Genomic DNA, 18,297 nt, shown 5'->3' on the forward strand with positions numbered 1-18,297 from the left:
ATCAGCTGAGGCAGAGGGAGGGTGGTTGTAGGTACATATTCTTGTTTGGTTTTTTTTAATCTCTGTAGTGCTTACTTGTAAAGCATGTTGCTTCTCAAGCTGTGGAAGCTCATCATATGAGGACTGGTTGGTCCATGCAGACGAACCTGCAGTGTCAGAGGGAACAGCAATCAGACATAACATGATGCATTCACTGATTACAGTGATGCAGAGCTGTGTCGTCACTGTTCTGGCTGTCACATTGAATGGGTGTGCCTCTGAATGAACACAAACACATGAACTGAGCCACTGAAATGGCTCCCTCTTCTGGATAAACTGACAGCAGCAAACGGTAAAAAAGGCGATGGCATCCATCACACATTCAACACCAAAGAATCAGTGTTATTCAAAACCCACCATTAGCTATAGATATTATCTTTCTAACAATTCACTCAAAACCTTAAAGATCTTCAACAATTCTAGTTTTACTAGACTAGGATGCTTTCATGAGGAATTACCAGCACTGCACAGGCATCACAGGAACAGGAAGGTGACAATTCACTACTTTTGGGGCATTTGTATTCCATTTTTGGTCTTGGTTTCAGAATTGTTAAAACCCTGTTTACTAAGCATGCTGTAACATATTTTCTGATTCTTTCTTAGAAGCATCAAAATGTGCAAAACTTTGCCTGGATTGTTTCTTACTTTTGTCCTGGAATAGGACTGGGATTGCTTGGAAAAGTGGGTAAGCAGGCTGTCGATGAGCTCCTTCTCCTCTTTTTTGCGGTTGCTCCAGGTGCTGCTTACAGAGTTGGGCACATATATACCTTCCTCCATGTCCTTGTACAGAGACATCAGCACCTCATGGTTTTGCTGCAAGAGCACAAAAACATCCAATACTTTGACTGAGAAAAGCACAAAATGCTTCACATCTATTCATACAGATTTTTTTTTGTCTCAATGCATCTCAGTCTGCCTGCAGCACATGCAGCAAACCTGAGGCCACACATCCCAAATAGTTTGTCTTTAAAATTCTAGCTTTCACTTTTACTTCAATTAGCTAAAGTATTTTTTCAATACAAGTTTTGTTTTTAAGTTCAGTTAAAAAAAAGATGAAATACTTCATCTTAAGCTGCTAAGAGAACTAGTATTTCTTTCTGCTTATTGTGTCACCTTGGAGTCAAAGCTCTCTTCAGCCTTCACAGCATGTCCTTCTTCCACCAGCAAGTCTACCACGCTGGTGTTTGCTGTCTCGGAGTGGATGAGCAGATCCACACGCATCACATCATAGAGGATGGAGTACAGGGACACGATGAGAGATTGGCCCTTCACTAGATTGATGAAGCGGTTTCGGGCGCAGCTGCTCCACTGGTTCCCCAGAATGATGGACTGGTTTGAAGGACGCATACCAGTGACCTGGAACTCCTGAGCCTGATATGATAAGCAGTTTATCTGTTACTATTAATCTGGTGTGCATTTTATCTGCTGACTGATTGTGCCATTTATGATGTTGCTACCTGGAAAGGATGAGACAGCAGATCAGACGGCAGCTCTCTGAGGCTGCTGCAGGAAACGATCTCATTGTTGCCATAGTCCAAAAAGAAGACCTGCAGAAAGATGAGACGCTGGGATGATAAATTTGCAAAAAATTACCATGTACAAAAAATGTTTTCTGGTTTTCGAGACCAAGGAAGAACTACATCCAATTTTGTGAAGCATTTAAATACCAGGACCCAGATCTATTTGAAGGTTTCAAGTTGAGCAAGCAAACACAACATTATCATTTTTTTCTGAGACAGTTGGTACAACCATCATGAAATTAACTTTGCTCATAGGCCAAAATGTTTGCAAAGGTTTACATTAAACACTGAGAATTGTGTAATTCTACTGGTACTGACTGCTATATACATTCTATTGTGAGATCTCTAATCCATGGATAATTTAATTAACCTAACATACAAGTATTTAGACTGTAAGAGAACGGCTCAGTGAGGAATCTACCTGTGAGCAGGGCTCAGTATCACCATTGGCAATGCAAATTACAAAATACAACATTCAGCCCGAGTATCTTCTATTCTTTAAAAAAGGGAGAAAAAAACGAGTTTCATAATGCAGCAGCAGCAAAGTTGACAACCTACTGACACGCACACACAGCAAGCAGCAAAAAGGCAGAGCCATTACAAATGCAGTGAACTCAGATGGCGTAAAGTACAATGGGTTTTTTTTAGCATTCACAACATTAGCCCACTGGAAAAATTACAGCTAGACCTTCAAACCAACAAGCTCAACTCTTTCACCTTGGATGCCTGCTTGAGTGTGCATCAGAAGTCAGTGAGGGTGATCTCAGCCTACACAGCTCACCAAGTCTACCCTTGTAAAAAACTGTAACCTGGTCTAATGGTCAAACATACACTGAGGTTTCAAAACTCATCATTAAGGGTACTGGGAGATTGTCAAATGCCATCTTCATGGGTGAACTTCTGTCTGGACTTTAAAAAGGTACAGAATCCTAACTACGACAGGCTAATCACAAGAAAATACAACTAAAACTTACAGAGAAAAGTTGCAGAGAAAATAAAAGGGTGTCCTAAATTTTGAGCAGTAGGCTGCAGAGTGTAAGTAATATTTACCTCCACTGTGTTGCCACGCATGTGTAGGATCTTGGCACGGTAATACATGCTCTGCTCATTGAACTCAGAGTAGGGAGCCAGGCACAGCAGGTTGGGGTAGAGCGACACAGTTAAAGGATGCAGAGTGCACGTGTTAATCTCTGCTGTCAGTTGGCGCTGTTTTTCCAAGCTGGCTTCATCTGCTTGGAACCCCCAGAAATGACCAACCTCCATCACCTACAGCAGATTTCAGAGACGATACATCCATTAATATTCATAATATTTACTCAAATAAAGAAAGTCAGGTACTTATTATGGGGAAATAAAAACAGAACAGAAGACTAACTTTTGTGATGTTCACCACAAACAAGCGATTGGGGGGTAGCTTGGCGGGGTCGATGGTGCTGCTGACCACTCCCACTGGGCAGACAGACTGGCTCTGGAAGTCAACATTCACTCTGCACAGAAACAGAGATTTTAGGTGATGCTTCACTGTCACCACTGAGTACACACTGGCATGTGTGTACTTATAGCCATTATACTGTGATGAGTTAAAATGAGTCAGCATCTCATTTTAAAGAGTAAACAGATGTCTGCTGTGTGTTCACCAAAATAAAATATTTAAGAAAGCAAACATGCAATTTTATTCAGAATTTACCAACAATAACAACAGCTGAATAGCATATTTTATGGGGAAAAAACACTAATTATGAGGAGAAGCTAAAACTGTATTTTATCAAAATATGTCAGCATTTTTACAATTAAATAAATATGTCACCCTACAGCCCAGCAGGGGTAGGAAGAAGCTGGCACTGTTTTGCCTAAAACCTCCACTCTGAGTCCAATGATTGCTGGCAAGAGGCATGCAGAGTGCTAGGATGTCAGATTACATTAAGGTTTAGGGCCAAGGCACTGACCACTGCAGCCTGTTATGTAGGGGTTAGATTTGCCAAAAACACTGAGTCCTCAAAGGACAGACGCAGCCAAAACTTCGTTGTTAAGATGACATTTTGTCCTTGCCGAACATGTTCAAGATTTCAGCTCATGAATTAGATTTCTCTCAGAGAGACAACTACATTTGGCATCTGAAATATGTGAAACTCTGCGTACCGTGAATATTTCATGTGAGTTATGTGTCTGTGCCCAGCACAGTTTTCTATTTGTTCAATGGGGTAGACTGACAGCTCCATTGCAGGGCTCTGATGGGCCAGCAGGAGGGCAAGAGACACTTCAGGCAGCACACCAGAGTCCCAGGATGTCCTGTAGAACTCCACGTATGCTCTGAGTGCATGTACACACACAGACACACACACACACACACAAAGTGAGATTAAAACTAAGTGCACAAAGGTTCAAGCAGACAAAGTACTGAGTGATGATGTTTGACTTGCCGCAGTAGCCTCTAGTACCTGGAGCTATCAAAGGAAATGGCTTTGACCTGTCCACAGAGGCGGAACAGACACTGCAGCTGCTTGTAATACAGGAAACTGTACGGCGGAAGGTTCCTCAACTAAAAACAACAGTATGATGATATAATTAGAAAAACTAAACTGACAGTTTAATTGCCTAAAAACCAAATTATAATTTGGACAGATATAAAAAGTCTGGGTCTGAAAAGTGAATGCTTAATTGCCTTAAACCTTTCTAAAGGCTAGCAGCAGTGACAACCTCTTCTAAGTTTGTGGTGAAGCGGCCCTCATTTCTTCACTTTGTGATTGTTTTCATAATGAACCTGGGCTCAGTTGATAGTTTCAGGTCAAACTGAATAGAATGTTCATTTTTTGAATTTTGGTGATTATTAGAGTCATAAAAGAGGATTATTCTGTTTATGCTCAGCAGCTCACTACCTGTCAAATGTAAACACCTTTGAGTTACTGTATCTTGCTTTGTAATATCATGTACACTCCAATTTTAACCATACAGAATTTCCAACTCATCTGTCATTACACTAGTATCCTCCCATTTCTCTCGACTAGAAAGTAGGATGGCTTTTATTATGAAAATTGAAAAATTATCCAACTGTGTCTGACTGGATGAACTATATATACATATCTTTTTTTTTTTTCTTTTTTTTTTAAAGAATGAGTTGAGGGCTGCTTCTTGGCAGCTTTTGAAACAAACACTGTTTTGAGTGGGCACAATCAACTCTGGTGGTCAGAGGTAGAAGCCAGGAAGTGATGCTTACAGAATATTTTTTAATGCTTTTGAGAGCATTATGGCCAATTTGTGAATTTAAGTATGGAATGGAGCTTGGTCTGTTGCAAAAGCAGCAAAATTGGCTTCAGATTCCAGCTAGACGGGCAAATATAAATGTGTAGAGAAGCCAAACACAGAGACACTATTGGCTACAAATTTTTGTGGAGACGTGACTACCAACAAGATCACTTGATCTGAATTTAAGACAATTTAATTGGATAAGTGGAAGAAATTGACTGATATTTTAGGCCATTTTAATTAAAAAACTGTCCATCAAAACTGTAAGGACATGCGAGCAAGATGCAAAAAGAGATTGAGACAAATTTGTCATTCTTAGAGCTTTACCCCCACATTTACAAGAAAGGTAAAGTCTGTTTTAGGTAAATCATCAGCCAGCTTGAATTGTACATGAAGTCTAATAATGATAACAACAACCAATTGCTTATTAACAAGTTTATAAATAATTCTTATTATGTTAATATCGTAATGTGCTATGTTATCATGAAGTAAAGTGTAGCTGAGCCAAGCTTTAGGTGAGGTAATAATACCATCACTGTCGTTCTGGGGTTGAAGCCACTCAGCTCTCTGGAAGCCAGGGCTTCATCAATATCCACCTGGAGAAAGTAGTTTGGGTAGTACGCCCCAGCAATGACCACCTAAGAAACAGTGAGTCACAATTTACATCAAACTGAATGTCAGATATATTCAGACACGCAAAACCCCCCAAAGCTCTTTACATTGTCACACTACGATGATTTATAAACATCCCACAGTTTTCAGCAAAGACTAACCTGAAGAATGAATGCCTGCTTGTGTGCACTGGTGTAGTCTGAGAACTGGCTTTCCTCTGCTACATTCATGTTAAATTGGGACACACGCTTCTTCAGCTCCTCATACAGCTCTGCAACCTGGTCAGCAATTTCAGTAAGCATGTATTTATGCTTTGTTTGACCTGCATGTCCAACAGCTAGAAAACATTGTAAGGACTATAAATTTTAATAACTAATTTGCAAAAGACATCACGGGGCTATCCATGACCTCACAAAAGGAATCAAATTTAAATAACCTTAGCACAAAAAGTAAGGCAATTTGTGTTTTGTTGTTTATTGCTTTGTTGTAACAAAGCTTCCTGGCAACACTGTTGGAAGGCCTGTTAATTTCCCCTGAAACTGTGGCACATTTGCTTACTTTTTGTGCCAAGTTTGTATCAGCTTAAAATACACTGCAATTATCACTTAACGCCTGCTATTTAATGCACTCAGGTTACGCTTTCTCCTGAAATGTCATTCTCTGAACACATGCGACCAACTTTGATCTCTGTACCTCTCTGATCCTCTTGATCTGAATGAAGTTCTCCTTTCCCCAGTCCAGCTCATCCTAAGAAGAAAAGGCAGCAAATACATTTTATTTTTGCCAAAAACACAAAACAAACAGACGAAAAAACAAACAAACATTGTTATAATGTTGTGTTACGTTTAATTCACTCTTAGAATTTGAATACCTCAACACTTTTATGGGAGGCTAGAAATTCTAAGTAGGTACCCTGATCATTTCTATAACACCTAGATCTTTTTGGCCTCAGCAAACAACAACCAGGCTATAACAACAATAACAGCGGCTACTAAGAACTGTTATGTGAGGTCTTTGACATGAAAAACATGGCACAGAATATACTGCAAAAACACAGGTAAAATCTTGTTTTGAGTGACAACAAGTCAGCTAGAAGTCAAACTGTAAAGAAGATGGTTCTACAGCAGGATAATGACCCAAAACAGACCTCCAAAGTCACCAGGTGAATAACTTTTTTGCTAGAGAAAATGTACGAAAGCTGTACGAACACACAAAGTGCTGGCAGGTTGATGGGGATGGTTCATATAAAGCCCTCCCACATAGTGCGTGGGTTTTGTTTCTATGGCAACATCATCTAGACAACATATCACCACTCTAACCAGTGTTGTATGATAGACTAACCTTGCCCCTTTCCTATTTATTCCCTATTTCTTATTCTTAGACTTTAATCCCTGTGACGCTGACATGGATAGTCAGGTTAGAGAGACATAGTCAGAACAAGCTGCTCCTCCATTTTTTGGCTACCCACTTGTGATTTGTTGCCTTAAAAACTGATAACAGCAATGGGACCAGCTCCTATTATTGTCTATATTTTATAGCAAATTAGCCTTGGAAAATTACTTGCCACAGGATCCAAAATCCTGAAACCAGGAAGGAAGACAGTTGTATATTTTCTTTGTTTCAAATACTGTAGTAATATCACCATTAGCTCTAATAATACCCCTTTAGTTGTCCGAGTGAAAAAGTGAATTGCTGAAACAATTACACACTACTTTCAGAATCTCTTGGTATAGTTCACACTCTGACCATGCTCCTAAGAGGTTTTATGATGTCAGAAAACGTCTCCAGCAGGTCTGACTGTGAGTTAAAGTGAGTGGCAATCAGCACTTATTGATCTTCTTTCATTGGTAAGTAGTTTGTACAAAGCTTTCTGGTGTGTTTGGGGTCATTAACCTGGTAGGGTGGCACACATAGCTGAAGGTTAGAGTAATTTAGTTTATAGTATACCTTTGGGTGCCTCAGCTGTCCTTTCTTCTTGGCTGAGTGCCATGCCTAACATAAAGAAACAAGAGGGAATAGAGCAACCACGCATGAAAATCCACTCAAAATCAAAACCTGCTGGAGATGTGTACCAAATTCTTTACCTTGAAGGCATTTAGGAAAGCTATGGAATCACTTGGTGTGCCACGGGTAAAAGCCAGCTTGCTCCTGGAGTTACACATGATAATCAGTGTACAAAGAAAATAAAATTACAAAACACACAATCCATATCTGCTTTTGACCTTACTCTAATGTAAGCATGTTACAATTAGACACGTGACCAATAGAAGTATACACTGGAAGAAAAATTACTCACGATCCAAACCAAAAAATCCCAAACCGGAGGTGAACAGTGGTGTGATGTGACATTATAGGTTTCTCATACTTCTTCATTTTTGCTTGTGTGTGAGCATTTTTCTGAATGCATTAGCTATTAGGCTGCACTAAACATGTAAAGGTGCGTCAAAAGCTCTAGTTTAAATCAAGTTACTTTACTACGTAATGCATGAAATGCAGCCACAGTGTTGGTACACAAAATCTAATGTGACATCATGAGCCTGTAAATCAGTGCACCTGCTGGATGGGACTCACCTATGGCCAGCAATCTGCTGCATGGACGGTATCGCAAAGAAGCTCTTCAGAGAGTGAGAGGCAGCTGAGGATGAGAGAGCATGTTGTGCAGAAGTATTCCGAAAAACATATTACACATTTAGGCTGTAAAGCTATGTCTCTAGAAAACATGCCATACACAACAGATACCACCAAGTACCATGACAGACTAACCAATGATGAGACACTCATCCAGGCAACCAAAGACGTGGCCCAGGACAATCATCTTCCCCAGGTACAGGTCTAAAGGCAAGTGAGCCAGCACTCGGCCCAGGAACGTCAGCTCACCATCTTCATTTTGACCTCTGCTTTTACTTTTCACAGACAGTGCACCCATCTGCAGCGTGACAAAGACAGCATACTCAATGCACACAACTAATGAACTTCTAAAGTCATAACATTTTAGCTTTAACATTTAAATATTAGATGTATATATTAGGGGTGCAACAATACTCGTATCGATATTGAACCGTTCGATACAGTGCTTTCGGTTCGGTACGCATATGTATCGAACAATACAAAATTTTTAATTTATTTTATCAACTTTTCTTCTGACGATGCTGTCTGTGTTGAGCGCTCAGTGGATCTGCGTTCGACTACTCCGCCTAGGCTGCACTGTCGAGTGCAGATCCACTGAGCGCAGCGCAAGCTAGCAAGATAGAAGCTAAGCTCGTTGCAACATGGCAACTGCCTCAACGCTACCCGAAACTGAACCTCCCCCACCCTCATTCAGGTCCGGCCTTTGGAACTATTTTGGTTTTCATGTGAAGTGTGACCCTGATTTGTAAGCGCGTCATGGACAAAAGTAAAACAGTATGTCGGATGTGCCACGCAATGCTCAATTACATTGGTGGAAACTAGTGCGTTAACGCAGTTAGCTCGTTAACATGTTGATGCCGTCGAGCCTCACGCACGGGGCGATCCGCTGTAACTCGTTAACGGAGATTTGCCGCGTTATGGCGTTAGTGTCATTTTAACGAGATTAACGCTGACAGCACGAGTGGGAACACAACGAATATGACTGCACATTTACGCCGACATCATCCTAGTGCAAAGACAAGTGGAAGCAGACAAAAACAACAAGCACGCATGCTACAAACTTTACCCGAGTCATTTAGACAGCCGTTAGCACATGATTCTCCTTATGGGGACCTGATATGTTTAATATGCTGCTGTCCACTTCCTGCTGTGACAAAACAAATTTCCCACGTGTGGGACTAATAAAGGTTATCTTATCTTATCTTATCTTAGAATATACCCCAGAAGAAGGGTATAGTATAGGTTTTATTTTGGAAAGAGCCATTTCTCTGTAATAAACTCTCTTTTCCAAAGATGAGTGATTTCTCGATCTGATAGATTTTTTTTATTTTTTTTATTTTGTTGTTTCAGCAACATTAAATTTAAAAACTGTACTTTTGAATTAAAATATATATTTATAATTTTAATAAATGACAAATTAAAAAGGCATGAACATTTTTTTGTATCGAAAAATATCGAACCGTGACACCAAAGTATCGAACCGAACCGTGAATTTTGTGTATCGTTGCACCCTAGTATGTATATATATATATATATATATATATATATATATATATATATATATGTACACCTTTTAATCATAAATCATTTAATAAAAACAGCCATGTTATGCTTTTTAGAGTTTTTCTTCATCACTTCCTCTAGCCTGTGTTCTTTTTATACACATCCTCCCTTAGGAAGTAAAGCAGTTTGTCAACAACTTTGAAGGTTGGTAGTTCGATCCACAGCTTGTCCTTTTCCTTTGTGTATCAAAACTCACCTAAGCTACATAACACCGAAAAGGGATTGCCTGATTTACATCGCACAAATCCTTCAAAACACAGCATTTAGCAGCAAGTGTGTAGATGGAGGAGGCAATGTGGCTTGTCTACTACTGGAAGACTGCTGGTCAATTTTTGGCTTCTGCAGTCCCCATATCAAAGCAACCTTTGAGCCATCTGGTCACCCCGACTGCCCATCACAGTGTGATTGTGTGCTAATATTAGGCTTAAAACCTTCCTTTTTGATAAAACATATAGTTAGGACCCTATATCCATCCTTAGTTACACTGCAATAGGTCTAAGCTGCTGGGGCCTTCCCATGATGCATTGAGTGTTTCTTTTTCACCACGTGTTCATACATCACTATGCATTTAATCATTAGTTGTGATTAATCTCTGGCAGTCTTCCACAGCGTGTCTTTATCTTGTCTTCCTTCCCTCACCCCCAAATGGTAGCCTCTCGCTGAGCCTGGTTCTGCTGGAGGTTTCTTCTTGTTAAAAGCAAGTTTTTTCTCCCCACTGTCACCGAAGCATTGCTCAAAGGGGTTTTCTCTGTGTTATTGTAGGGTCTTTACCTTACAATATAAAGCGCCTTGAGGGCACTGTTGTGATTTGGTGCTATATAACTGAATTGAGAAAACTGAACTGAAAAAAGTGTGCATTATGGTGAAAAAATGTTTAAACGCATAGAATGAAGCATCATTTGTGATACGGTGAATTTAACTTAAAAGGTGATTCCAGTGCTCAGTTATACTAAAAAATAACTATGTAGTCATTTACCAAGAGGTAAAATTAAATACTTAACAAATGCTATTAAATCAGAAATACTCAAATAAAACGATAACATGCACATTTTCATTCCCTTAGCCTAACAAACAACATCATTAATATTCGACATGGCCCTATTGTGCTCTCACGCTATAAACTTCATGTGAACACTGGCTGACGCAAAGCTCCTCTCAGAGAACTCAAGGTCTAATCCTCAGACAGAGCTGGCGGTCAGCTGCCCGTCCAAATACATAACAATCACCATTACAGCTACACATTTGTCTGCACTTGACTAGACAATAATGCCTCTCTCAGAAGACAATCATCAAGTTACACTCTCTACCTCTTTGAGTTGTAGCACAGTCCTAACTATGTCAGAGAGGTTGGGAGGTGAGAGTGCTGTGGAGAGGAGGGAGCGGGGATCTCCCATGTCCAGCAGCTTTACTTTCAACAAGATAGTGGACAGCGGAGCAACCTGAGGAAATGGAAAATAGTAGAGCACAGATCAGTTTTCAGAAGTAAGGTCTGAACTGCATTAAAAACTGGTCACTGGCACAGTCTCTTACCAGCATCTCGGGAATCATGTAGTCTGGGATTTCCTTTTTCCAAAACTCTTTGGTAACAAGTCTGTAACAGTAGCCCTTTGACACTCGACCTGCCCGGCCTGGCAGGAAACAAACATTGAGAGTTAAAGGCAGAAGTGATAGTAAGCACTTAAAAGGTCTACAATGGTCGTACCTCTGCGTTGGTTGCAGCTGGTTTTGGATGCCCAGGTGAGATGCAGAGACTGGTAGTTGGTATCCGGGTCACACACCAATTGGCGGAGCAGGCAGAAGTCAATAACTGTCATAAAAAAAAAATGCTAATACAAATTAACTTAAAATAAATACATAAATAGATCTCAGAGAACAAACCACTTATTATTAAAACCACATAGGTGCAATATGTGGGCAGTTCTTTTGCAATTCATAAGTGAAAATCACATTGAGCAAAAACTTTTTCACATAAGCTGAATATTTTTTACATCAACTATTTTACACCAGAGCACCAAAGGAGAAATGATTCAACGCAAATCTTTGCTCTAGGAGCAAGACAGACAAAGGTGTCCTAATTCATGTAATATGGAAATAAACAAACATTAACTAGCACATGTTGTCAGATTTTAGGAGATAACATAGTGCAGTTATTTGTTTTCTATATTTATTCATTGTTGTTTACCTTACTAATTGTATCGTTCTCTCTGATGTTGGCAGCAACACCACGATCGTTAATTTTGATATGGCCTCTGTCTGATAGTTGGGCTACTTGGGAATTATTTCTTGTATCTTGTATCTTATTTTCTATGTCTTATTTAACTTCCTTTTTTCCTTACAACATTATTGATATCTGTATGACTTAATTCTGAGTTTCTTGTAAATAGATGATGAAAGAAGAGTGGCAATAGATAAAGTCACATTTTTAAAAATTAAACACAGAAAAACCCCACCATATTTGACATCTGGAACAGTCACTGAACTCTCTGCGATGTTGGTGGAAAGGATCACCTGTGAGGATTAGAAGATAATCGGTATAGCAGGTACTGACAGCACATGCAAAAAGTTACGATCAACAGCTTTTACCTTCCTGTATCCGGGAACAGGAAAGAGGAACACGCCGTTCTGCTCCTCCAGTGTCACTGAGGAGTGAAGAGGATAAACCTGCAATCTGAAAAAATTAGCATGTTCAGTGTTAACTTAAATGTTAAAGTACTACTTATTTACCTTTACTGATCTGCTACTTCTGCACCTTCGCCGCTATCTACAGAGATTGGATACTTTCTACCACTGTGTATCACGTTCATTGTGCATCTAACTTCACTTTGTGTTTCACTATGGGAGATACAACCTACTCCCAGATTGTGTCAACCCTGAGCCAGAGATGACTGTGCAGCATCCAGCCTGCGAAAATGCACAAACATTTGTGGCATAGCTTAGCTTGCTGCTGCACAAATATTCTGGACCAACACACCTCTGACCAAAGCTCAGGATATGGCTGTACTCCTAGCAGAATGAGCTCATATGATCTTTACAAGCCAATAGGATAACCTCAGATGGAACAGGTTATCTGATTTTCTGAACACTGTTTTTCAGTCCACGTATATTTAAGGCCTGCTCCGGGCACAAAGTGTTAACCCTGCAATCCTCTGCTGAGGAGAACAGCGGGGCACCTGTCTATATCATCTCAGGCACACTTTAGGGAGACCTGGGGCTAACTGTAAACATGACGGCTGAACGAACAAAGACTGTAACTCCCTAACTTGCTTGACTGGGTTAGTCCAAACGGCAGAGCAGTTTTAAGTAAGAGAAACTTCAGCCCCACTACTTCACTAAGCTCAAAAGGGTTGTGAGAGGGGGCATTTAAATTGATAGACAACTCTTCTAATGGAACCAGTGGTCTACAGACTGTGAGCTTATGATGCAAGCCCCTCATGAAACAACATAGCAGAAGGTGCTGTCCAGCAGGTTTATCATTAAACCCCACACTGCATGTTGAAACAGCAAGGAGGAAGCCCTTTTATTCTAAATGGTGCTAATGACCCTCAGAGGGAGGCCTGCAGCATTCATTCCTTTCATGGGTATGCCTGGCTAACCCTGGGGAGATCAGGCTGAGAGGCAGGAAAGCGTACAGCAGTGTGAGCATTTGCATGTGCAGTGACGCGTTTGCATTCTGAGAGAGAGAAAACAGCGGGGATTGGGATATACGATATAAAACTCAGCCTTATCTCAGTTCCAGGATCTGCAGGTGAAATTTCCAAACAGTTGGATCCCCTTGGACAAAAGATGCCCTCCTCGTTCAGAATTCCTGTTGCGAGTTGATTGAAGGGACAACAACCTGGTGTTGCTTAACACAATTGTTTCTTTGGCTAGCCTGTGAAGCTGTGGTGAAAGAGCGCTGGCAGCCTGGCAGCTGAAGTAAGTAATTATCCATCTAGTTTTCACTAAACATGTTACCCACAGAGAGATGGCCCAAAAAAATGTTGTATTGCTAAGCAGATGCATCGCATTGCTTGTAGCTTGAGCACATTTACGTGAGCCGCAGCAAGCCTCGGGGAGCAAACGACAGTCACCAACCTGCCATTATAGTAGTCGCACTCCACAGCGTCGTACGTAGACAGTGGTGTGTCTGTGTTAAGGAGTTTACTGACAGTACTGCATACTTGTACATCCTTTAATAACAAAATGTGGTGAGGCAATCTGTCTTATGCGACACATATATGTTTGAGGAAACAGAAATCAACCTGTAGTATGACCTGTACAGTGATGGTAGACATTACATTAAGCAAACACCACCTCATAATAAGTTAAAAAAAAACAAACATCTGTCTATTGCCACTTTAAATGTGTCCAACTCTGATCACGTGTACAATTCTCAGCAGGTAAATGCATTTGCTCACCTTTTGTGAACCAGCTTGGTCAAGGCCTCCTGCATGTAGTTTATCTCGTGTATGCCAGGGAGGAAAACCAAAACACTTCCTCTCTCTGACAAAGTCATGCCCTCCTCTTTCTCGGCCCTGCTGCTCACACATAAATACATGTATGCATATTCAGTTAACAAACAATTACATCCTTGCCTATTTACATGTTCAAGCAGTTCTTTGGCCTTACCTGGAATTTTTGCCCTCCAGTTCATCAAAGCTCTGGATGAGACTGATGGCAAGATTGTATATATCTGCTGAGATGTACGGGTCGCATGGATGTGGCGATTCAGTCTAAAACAGACACAAAATTCAGATACAATGGATTTGGCTTCAAGGCAGAGAACTGTACCATCAGCAACCATTTACTCTCTCAATTATCTACCCTATACGGAGACAGGTGGTGGAGGTCATCCAGGTAGAAATCTTCAGTGGCATAGGAGGCCCCTTCCACTTCAAACACATAGGCTGGGTTCAGTTTGCCACGAATAGGAGTGGCAAAGTAGTCAGCAAACTGCTTGCAGTTAATGGTGGCTGACATAAGGATTATCTAAAACAAAGACAGGCTCTTGTGAGTGAGAGTACAAGTGACTAAGCATGAAGAAGATGAAGGAAATTTTTTAGCCTAACCCAACAGTTACCTTGATGTGGTAAGAGTTGGAACGGAGGAGTTTTCTCAAAACTAGCAGGAGAAAGTCCATTTCTGATGTGCGCTCATGAACCTTGGACAAAGGCAGAGTTGTTAAAAGGTTACATTTTGAACATTCAAGAATCACTCATTAAATAAAAGGATTAAATTAATCTTAGGTTTATAACAGTACCTCTTGTGGCAGAAAACTAGAAATGACTTTGGATTAAAGTATTATAAATGCTAGACAAATTAAAGACAAAGAGAAGAGTTGTTGAAAGCATTTACTCTCCAAGTCTGATCATTTTTAGAAGGACTGAATGCCAGTGAAGAACACTCCAACATCCTGGTCCAAAGTCTCACACAATGTTCAACTTGATTTAGATTTTGCGGCTGTGAGGCCACATCACTTTCATACTTATCAAATCATTCAGTCATCCCTTGCGCCCTATGGATGGGGGCATTGTCATCCTGGAAGAATCCACTCTCATCAGAATAGAAATGTTCTGGCACTATGAACAACTTCATATTGATTTGTAGTCACCTTTTATTGTAATGACACAAGTGTCCAAGGCAATCAACTGCAGGGACCAAGTGGTAAGGTATTTTTTTGACTATTTCACCTGTCTGTCATTAGATTTAATATATGTACTTCCCCCAAAATAACTAAAGAAAAGTAAATAAACACAGATTCAAATTTATTTGGGAGTAGCTAACAGAGAAACATATATATACATGAAAAATTAGACGTGTGGTTTATGCACCTCATCTACAAAAATGTGGGAGAATTCAGTGAGGGACTTGGCCTGAACCAGTTTTTGCAGCAGCACTCCTGTAGTCATGTAGATTAGTCGGGTATGCTCAGTTGCCATCTTCTCCAGGCCAATCTGAACAAATATATACAAAGTTGCATTCACAAACTTGTCAATTAAATACATATTTGCATTTTCCTAAATCCACAGGACACTTAGTTGATTTGTTGTTTGCTAACTGGAAAAGTCTATAAAGGCACCTTCATGACAGGGTCTAAAATCTCTGGAAGGCATCCATTTGTTCTTGTCTTTTGCTTTGGGTTTTTTTTTTCTTATTTTATTCATTTATTTAACATTTATTTATGCAGGTAGTTCCATTGAGACTCAATGTCTCATTTACACGAGAGACCTGTTCCAGACAAACATTAAAATTACAAAAATAAAAGAAACAATAGCTAAATTTGTGTAATGCACACAGTCATATCAAAGACAAGTTCCCAGTGATGATTTCACAAAAACATTTGTATGTCTTTTGAAGTCTGCAAGTGAAATCAATTGAGAGAGACTCAAATCCATCTGTAATATATTCCATGACTCGTCATCTGCAAATACCAACTTGCAAATAATCTTTTTATACCATCTGCAATTTGATTTCTTTAGAATTTAAGGGTTTTGCACTGTTTTGCTGTATTATAGCACTACTTGGATTTATTGAGCTCCAAAAAACACAACAAGGTTACTTTTTACTGCCTCAGGAAGGAACAGCAGAGGCCACAGAGGAAGTACACTTCCTCTGCTGTAGCTTTAGGCTTAAACTTTTCCAGGGTTTTAAAAACTGATGCCTGCAATGCCAACATGACTATTTCTGGTTCTGAGCGGAGAAAACATCAGTGAACCTCAATAAAATCGATTGCGTATCCATGTTACACTTTTTGCTTTGCCAACTTGCGACTAAACAAATATTTAGATATAACTCTCCCCACTTTACATGTTGTAATGGAAATTATACCATAATGTTTAGTTTGTGTTGCATAAGCTAAGATTTTTTCTCCTACTAACACTGACTATTTCTCATTGCTCCCACTGTCAATGACATCATCCTTAACTCCAGAGGTCTGCATCAAGCGGAGGAGACAACAGTTATTATTAGATACACAGTTTCAAAGCTCTGCACAACACAGTCAATCCTAGCAACAAAGCATACAAGAGCTTCTGAATGCATGCATGCAAACACTCTGAAGTTGTGAGAAAGATAATAATGAACGCTCTTTGTCTAAAGTTTGAATCAATATGGGTCAGTGTAGCATTGCTTTTCTACTACTGCTACATGATTGAAGAGCAGTGTATGCAGTTTAAGAAAATCACATTCTATCCTAATACTGCACCAACCTGATATCCCACCAGACTACCCAGGGTACACTTCCGCTGTTTGGCAACCCATCGAGCAATACTGGTGGCTCCAATTTTACGTGGTTGGGTGACTACAATGTTGCATGAGGCATTTTTCTCATTGTAATAGTCCAGAATGTACTGTGGCAGCTGGGTGGTCTTGCCACTGCCTGTGGCTCCTCGAATGATCACTACAGAGTTGTTTTCTATGAGGGAAATCAGCTGGAAACAACCGCAAACAGACACACACATAAAAAACACAAACAGACACGTGCACAGTTAAAAAGAAAGGCATTTGATATATATATAAAAAAAAAAAAGGAAGCACATTTAGCTACTAACCCATATCATCGAAAAAACAAATGAAATTTGGAGAAAAAGTTATGAAATTGTTGGGCAGATGGATGTGGTAAGCTGATTTATGGCCTAAATTTTAGACTTTATAATCTGCATTAAGAAAGTCCAGCTTAAATGGCAGCATTATCTCCTAAAACACACACACACACACTACTCTGTATTAGTCAACAAATAATAGACTAGGGAATTTGAAGTTAGCTGTTGTCCATCAGCATCAAATAACTTTGTTGTAATGTTCATCTATAGCAAACAGCAAAAGCTTAAGTGCTCAAGTGTCCTGGAGACACAAAGAAAATTTCTGTAAAAATGACAAACAGAACCTCGGGATAATGAAAGTGCACTACAGGACCATCAAGCTAAGTCAATCTCTTACCTCCTGTCTGTTTTTGGCTATGGGCAAGTCTGGATACTCGTAGCTTGTGAGTGGAGGAGGATTAGCATAACCTAGTGAAAAGAAAAGTAGCAGGAGTAAAAGGAAAAATAAAGTTTTAAACTGATTAAGAATTAAGCTTTCTGTATATCCAAAAATAAAAGGAAGCACAACCTAGGCTCAGAAAGGCTATGACAAAATTTGCACTTACGCACTGCAGGTTCTGGTTTTTGCAGCCTCTCTCCATCAGAGTTCACAGGTTTTGGGCTGCCATGCTCAGGAATCTTTGCTGGACTGTAAGAAAACCAAATTTGTGAATTACAAACAAATCTAATGCAGTAACACCAAAACTGTATCAGATACAATTAGCCGTTTTGGACAAAAAGACTTCAACGTTTAAGCTTTCAGTTTCAACCTTTATACCTCAATGTCCCTCACAACGCAAAGACAATACATGTATTTGTAAACAGTTTCCTTTCAGTGTAAGAATTAATTTCAGATCATTACAGGAACTGTGAGGTTAAATATAATGCTAGACGGTGCAGCATTTTTCTCACCATCATCTTGAAAACAAAAACATAAAAAACAAAATGAACAGGAAAATGCTCCCATTCTTTATATGTGGTAATCACTGTCCAAACAACTCTGTTTTTTAAAGAAAAAGGCTTAAGTATAGCAATAAAATAAAATAAAAAATGTATCAATTCAAACTGTATAACTAAACATAACATGGTTCACATAAATCAGTTACTCAGTTATACTCACAGATTCTTAAACC

The 18,297-nt window shown here is 39.7% G+C and overlaps 1 protein-coding gene across 1 annotated transcript in view; it reads right to left on the reverse strand.

The window, feature by feature from the left end:
* tdrd9 (tudor domain containing 9) overlaps positions 1-18,297 on the reverse strand; it is a 28,291-nt gene that overhangs the window by 3,447 nt on the left and 6,547 nt on the right. Inside the window, exons 2-29 of the mRNA XM_039603132.1 lie at positions 17,731-17,813; positions 17,523-17,593; positions 16,793-17,014; positions 15,416-15,538; positions 14,665-14,745; positions 14,409-14,573; positions 14,214-14,317; positions 14,003-14,122; positions 12,189-12,273; positions 12,056-12,113; positions 11,308-11,412; positions 11,136-11,233; positions 10,913-11,044; positions 8,178-8,340; positions 7,986-8,049; positions 7,499-7,562; positions 7,362-7,406; positions 6,108-6,161; positions 5,576-5,692; positions 5,333-5,440; positions 3,998-4,098; positions 3,699-3,869; positions 2,935-3,046; positions 2,610-2,825; positions 1,497-1,586; positions 1,153-1,410; positions 685-852; positions 76-146 (exon numbers count right to left, since the gene is read on the reverse strand). Coding sequence (XP_039459066.1) covers positions 76-146; positions 685-852; positions 1,153-1,410; positions 1,497-1,586; positions 2,610-2,825; positions 2,935-3,046; positions 3,699-3,869; positions 3,998-4,098; positions 5,333-5,440; positions 5,576-5,692; positions 6,108-6,161; positions 7,362-7,406; positions 7,499-7,562; positions 7,986-8,049; positions 8,178-8,340; positions 10,913-11,044; positions 11,136-11,233; positions 11,308-11,412; positions 12,056-12,113; positions 12,189-12,273; positions 14,003-14,122; positions 14,214-14,317; positions 14,409-14,573; positions 14,665-14,745; positions 15,416-15,538; positions 16,793-17,014; positions 17,523-17,593; positions 17,731-17,813 — 3,249 coding nt within the window. The remainder of the gene's footprint in view (positions 1-75; positions 147-684; positions 853-1,152; positions 1,411-1,496; positions 1,587-2,609; positions 2,826-2,934; positions 3,047-3,698; positions 3,870-3,997; positions 4,099-5,332; positions 5,441-5,575; positions 5,693-6,107; positions 6,162-7,361; positions 7,407-7,498; positions 7,563-7,985; positions 8,050-8,177; positions 8,341-10,912; positions 11,045-11,135; positions 11,234-11,307; positions 11,413-12,055; positions 12,114-12,188; positions 12,274-14,002; positions 14,123-14,213; positions 14,318-14,408; positions 14,574-14,664; positions 14,746-15,415; positions 15,539-16,792; positions 17,015-17,522; positions 17,594-17,730; positions 17,814-18,297) is intronic.

The sequence above is a fragment of the Oreochromis aureus genome, linkage group 19 (assembly GCF_013358895.1).
Source record: "Oreochromis aureus strain Israel breed Guangdong linkage group 19, ZZ_aureus, whole genome shotgun sequence".
In the NCBI taxonomy this organism is placed as follows: domain Eukaryota; kingdom Metazoa; phylum Chordata; class Actinopteri; order Cichliformes; family Cichlidae; genus Oreochromis; species Oreochromis aureus.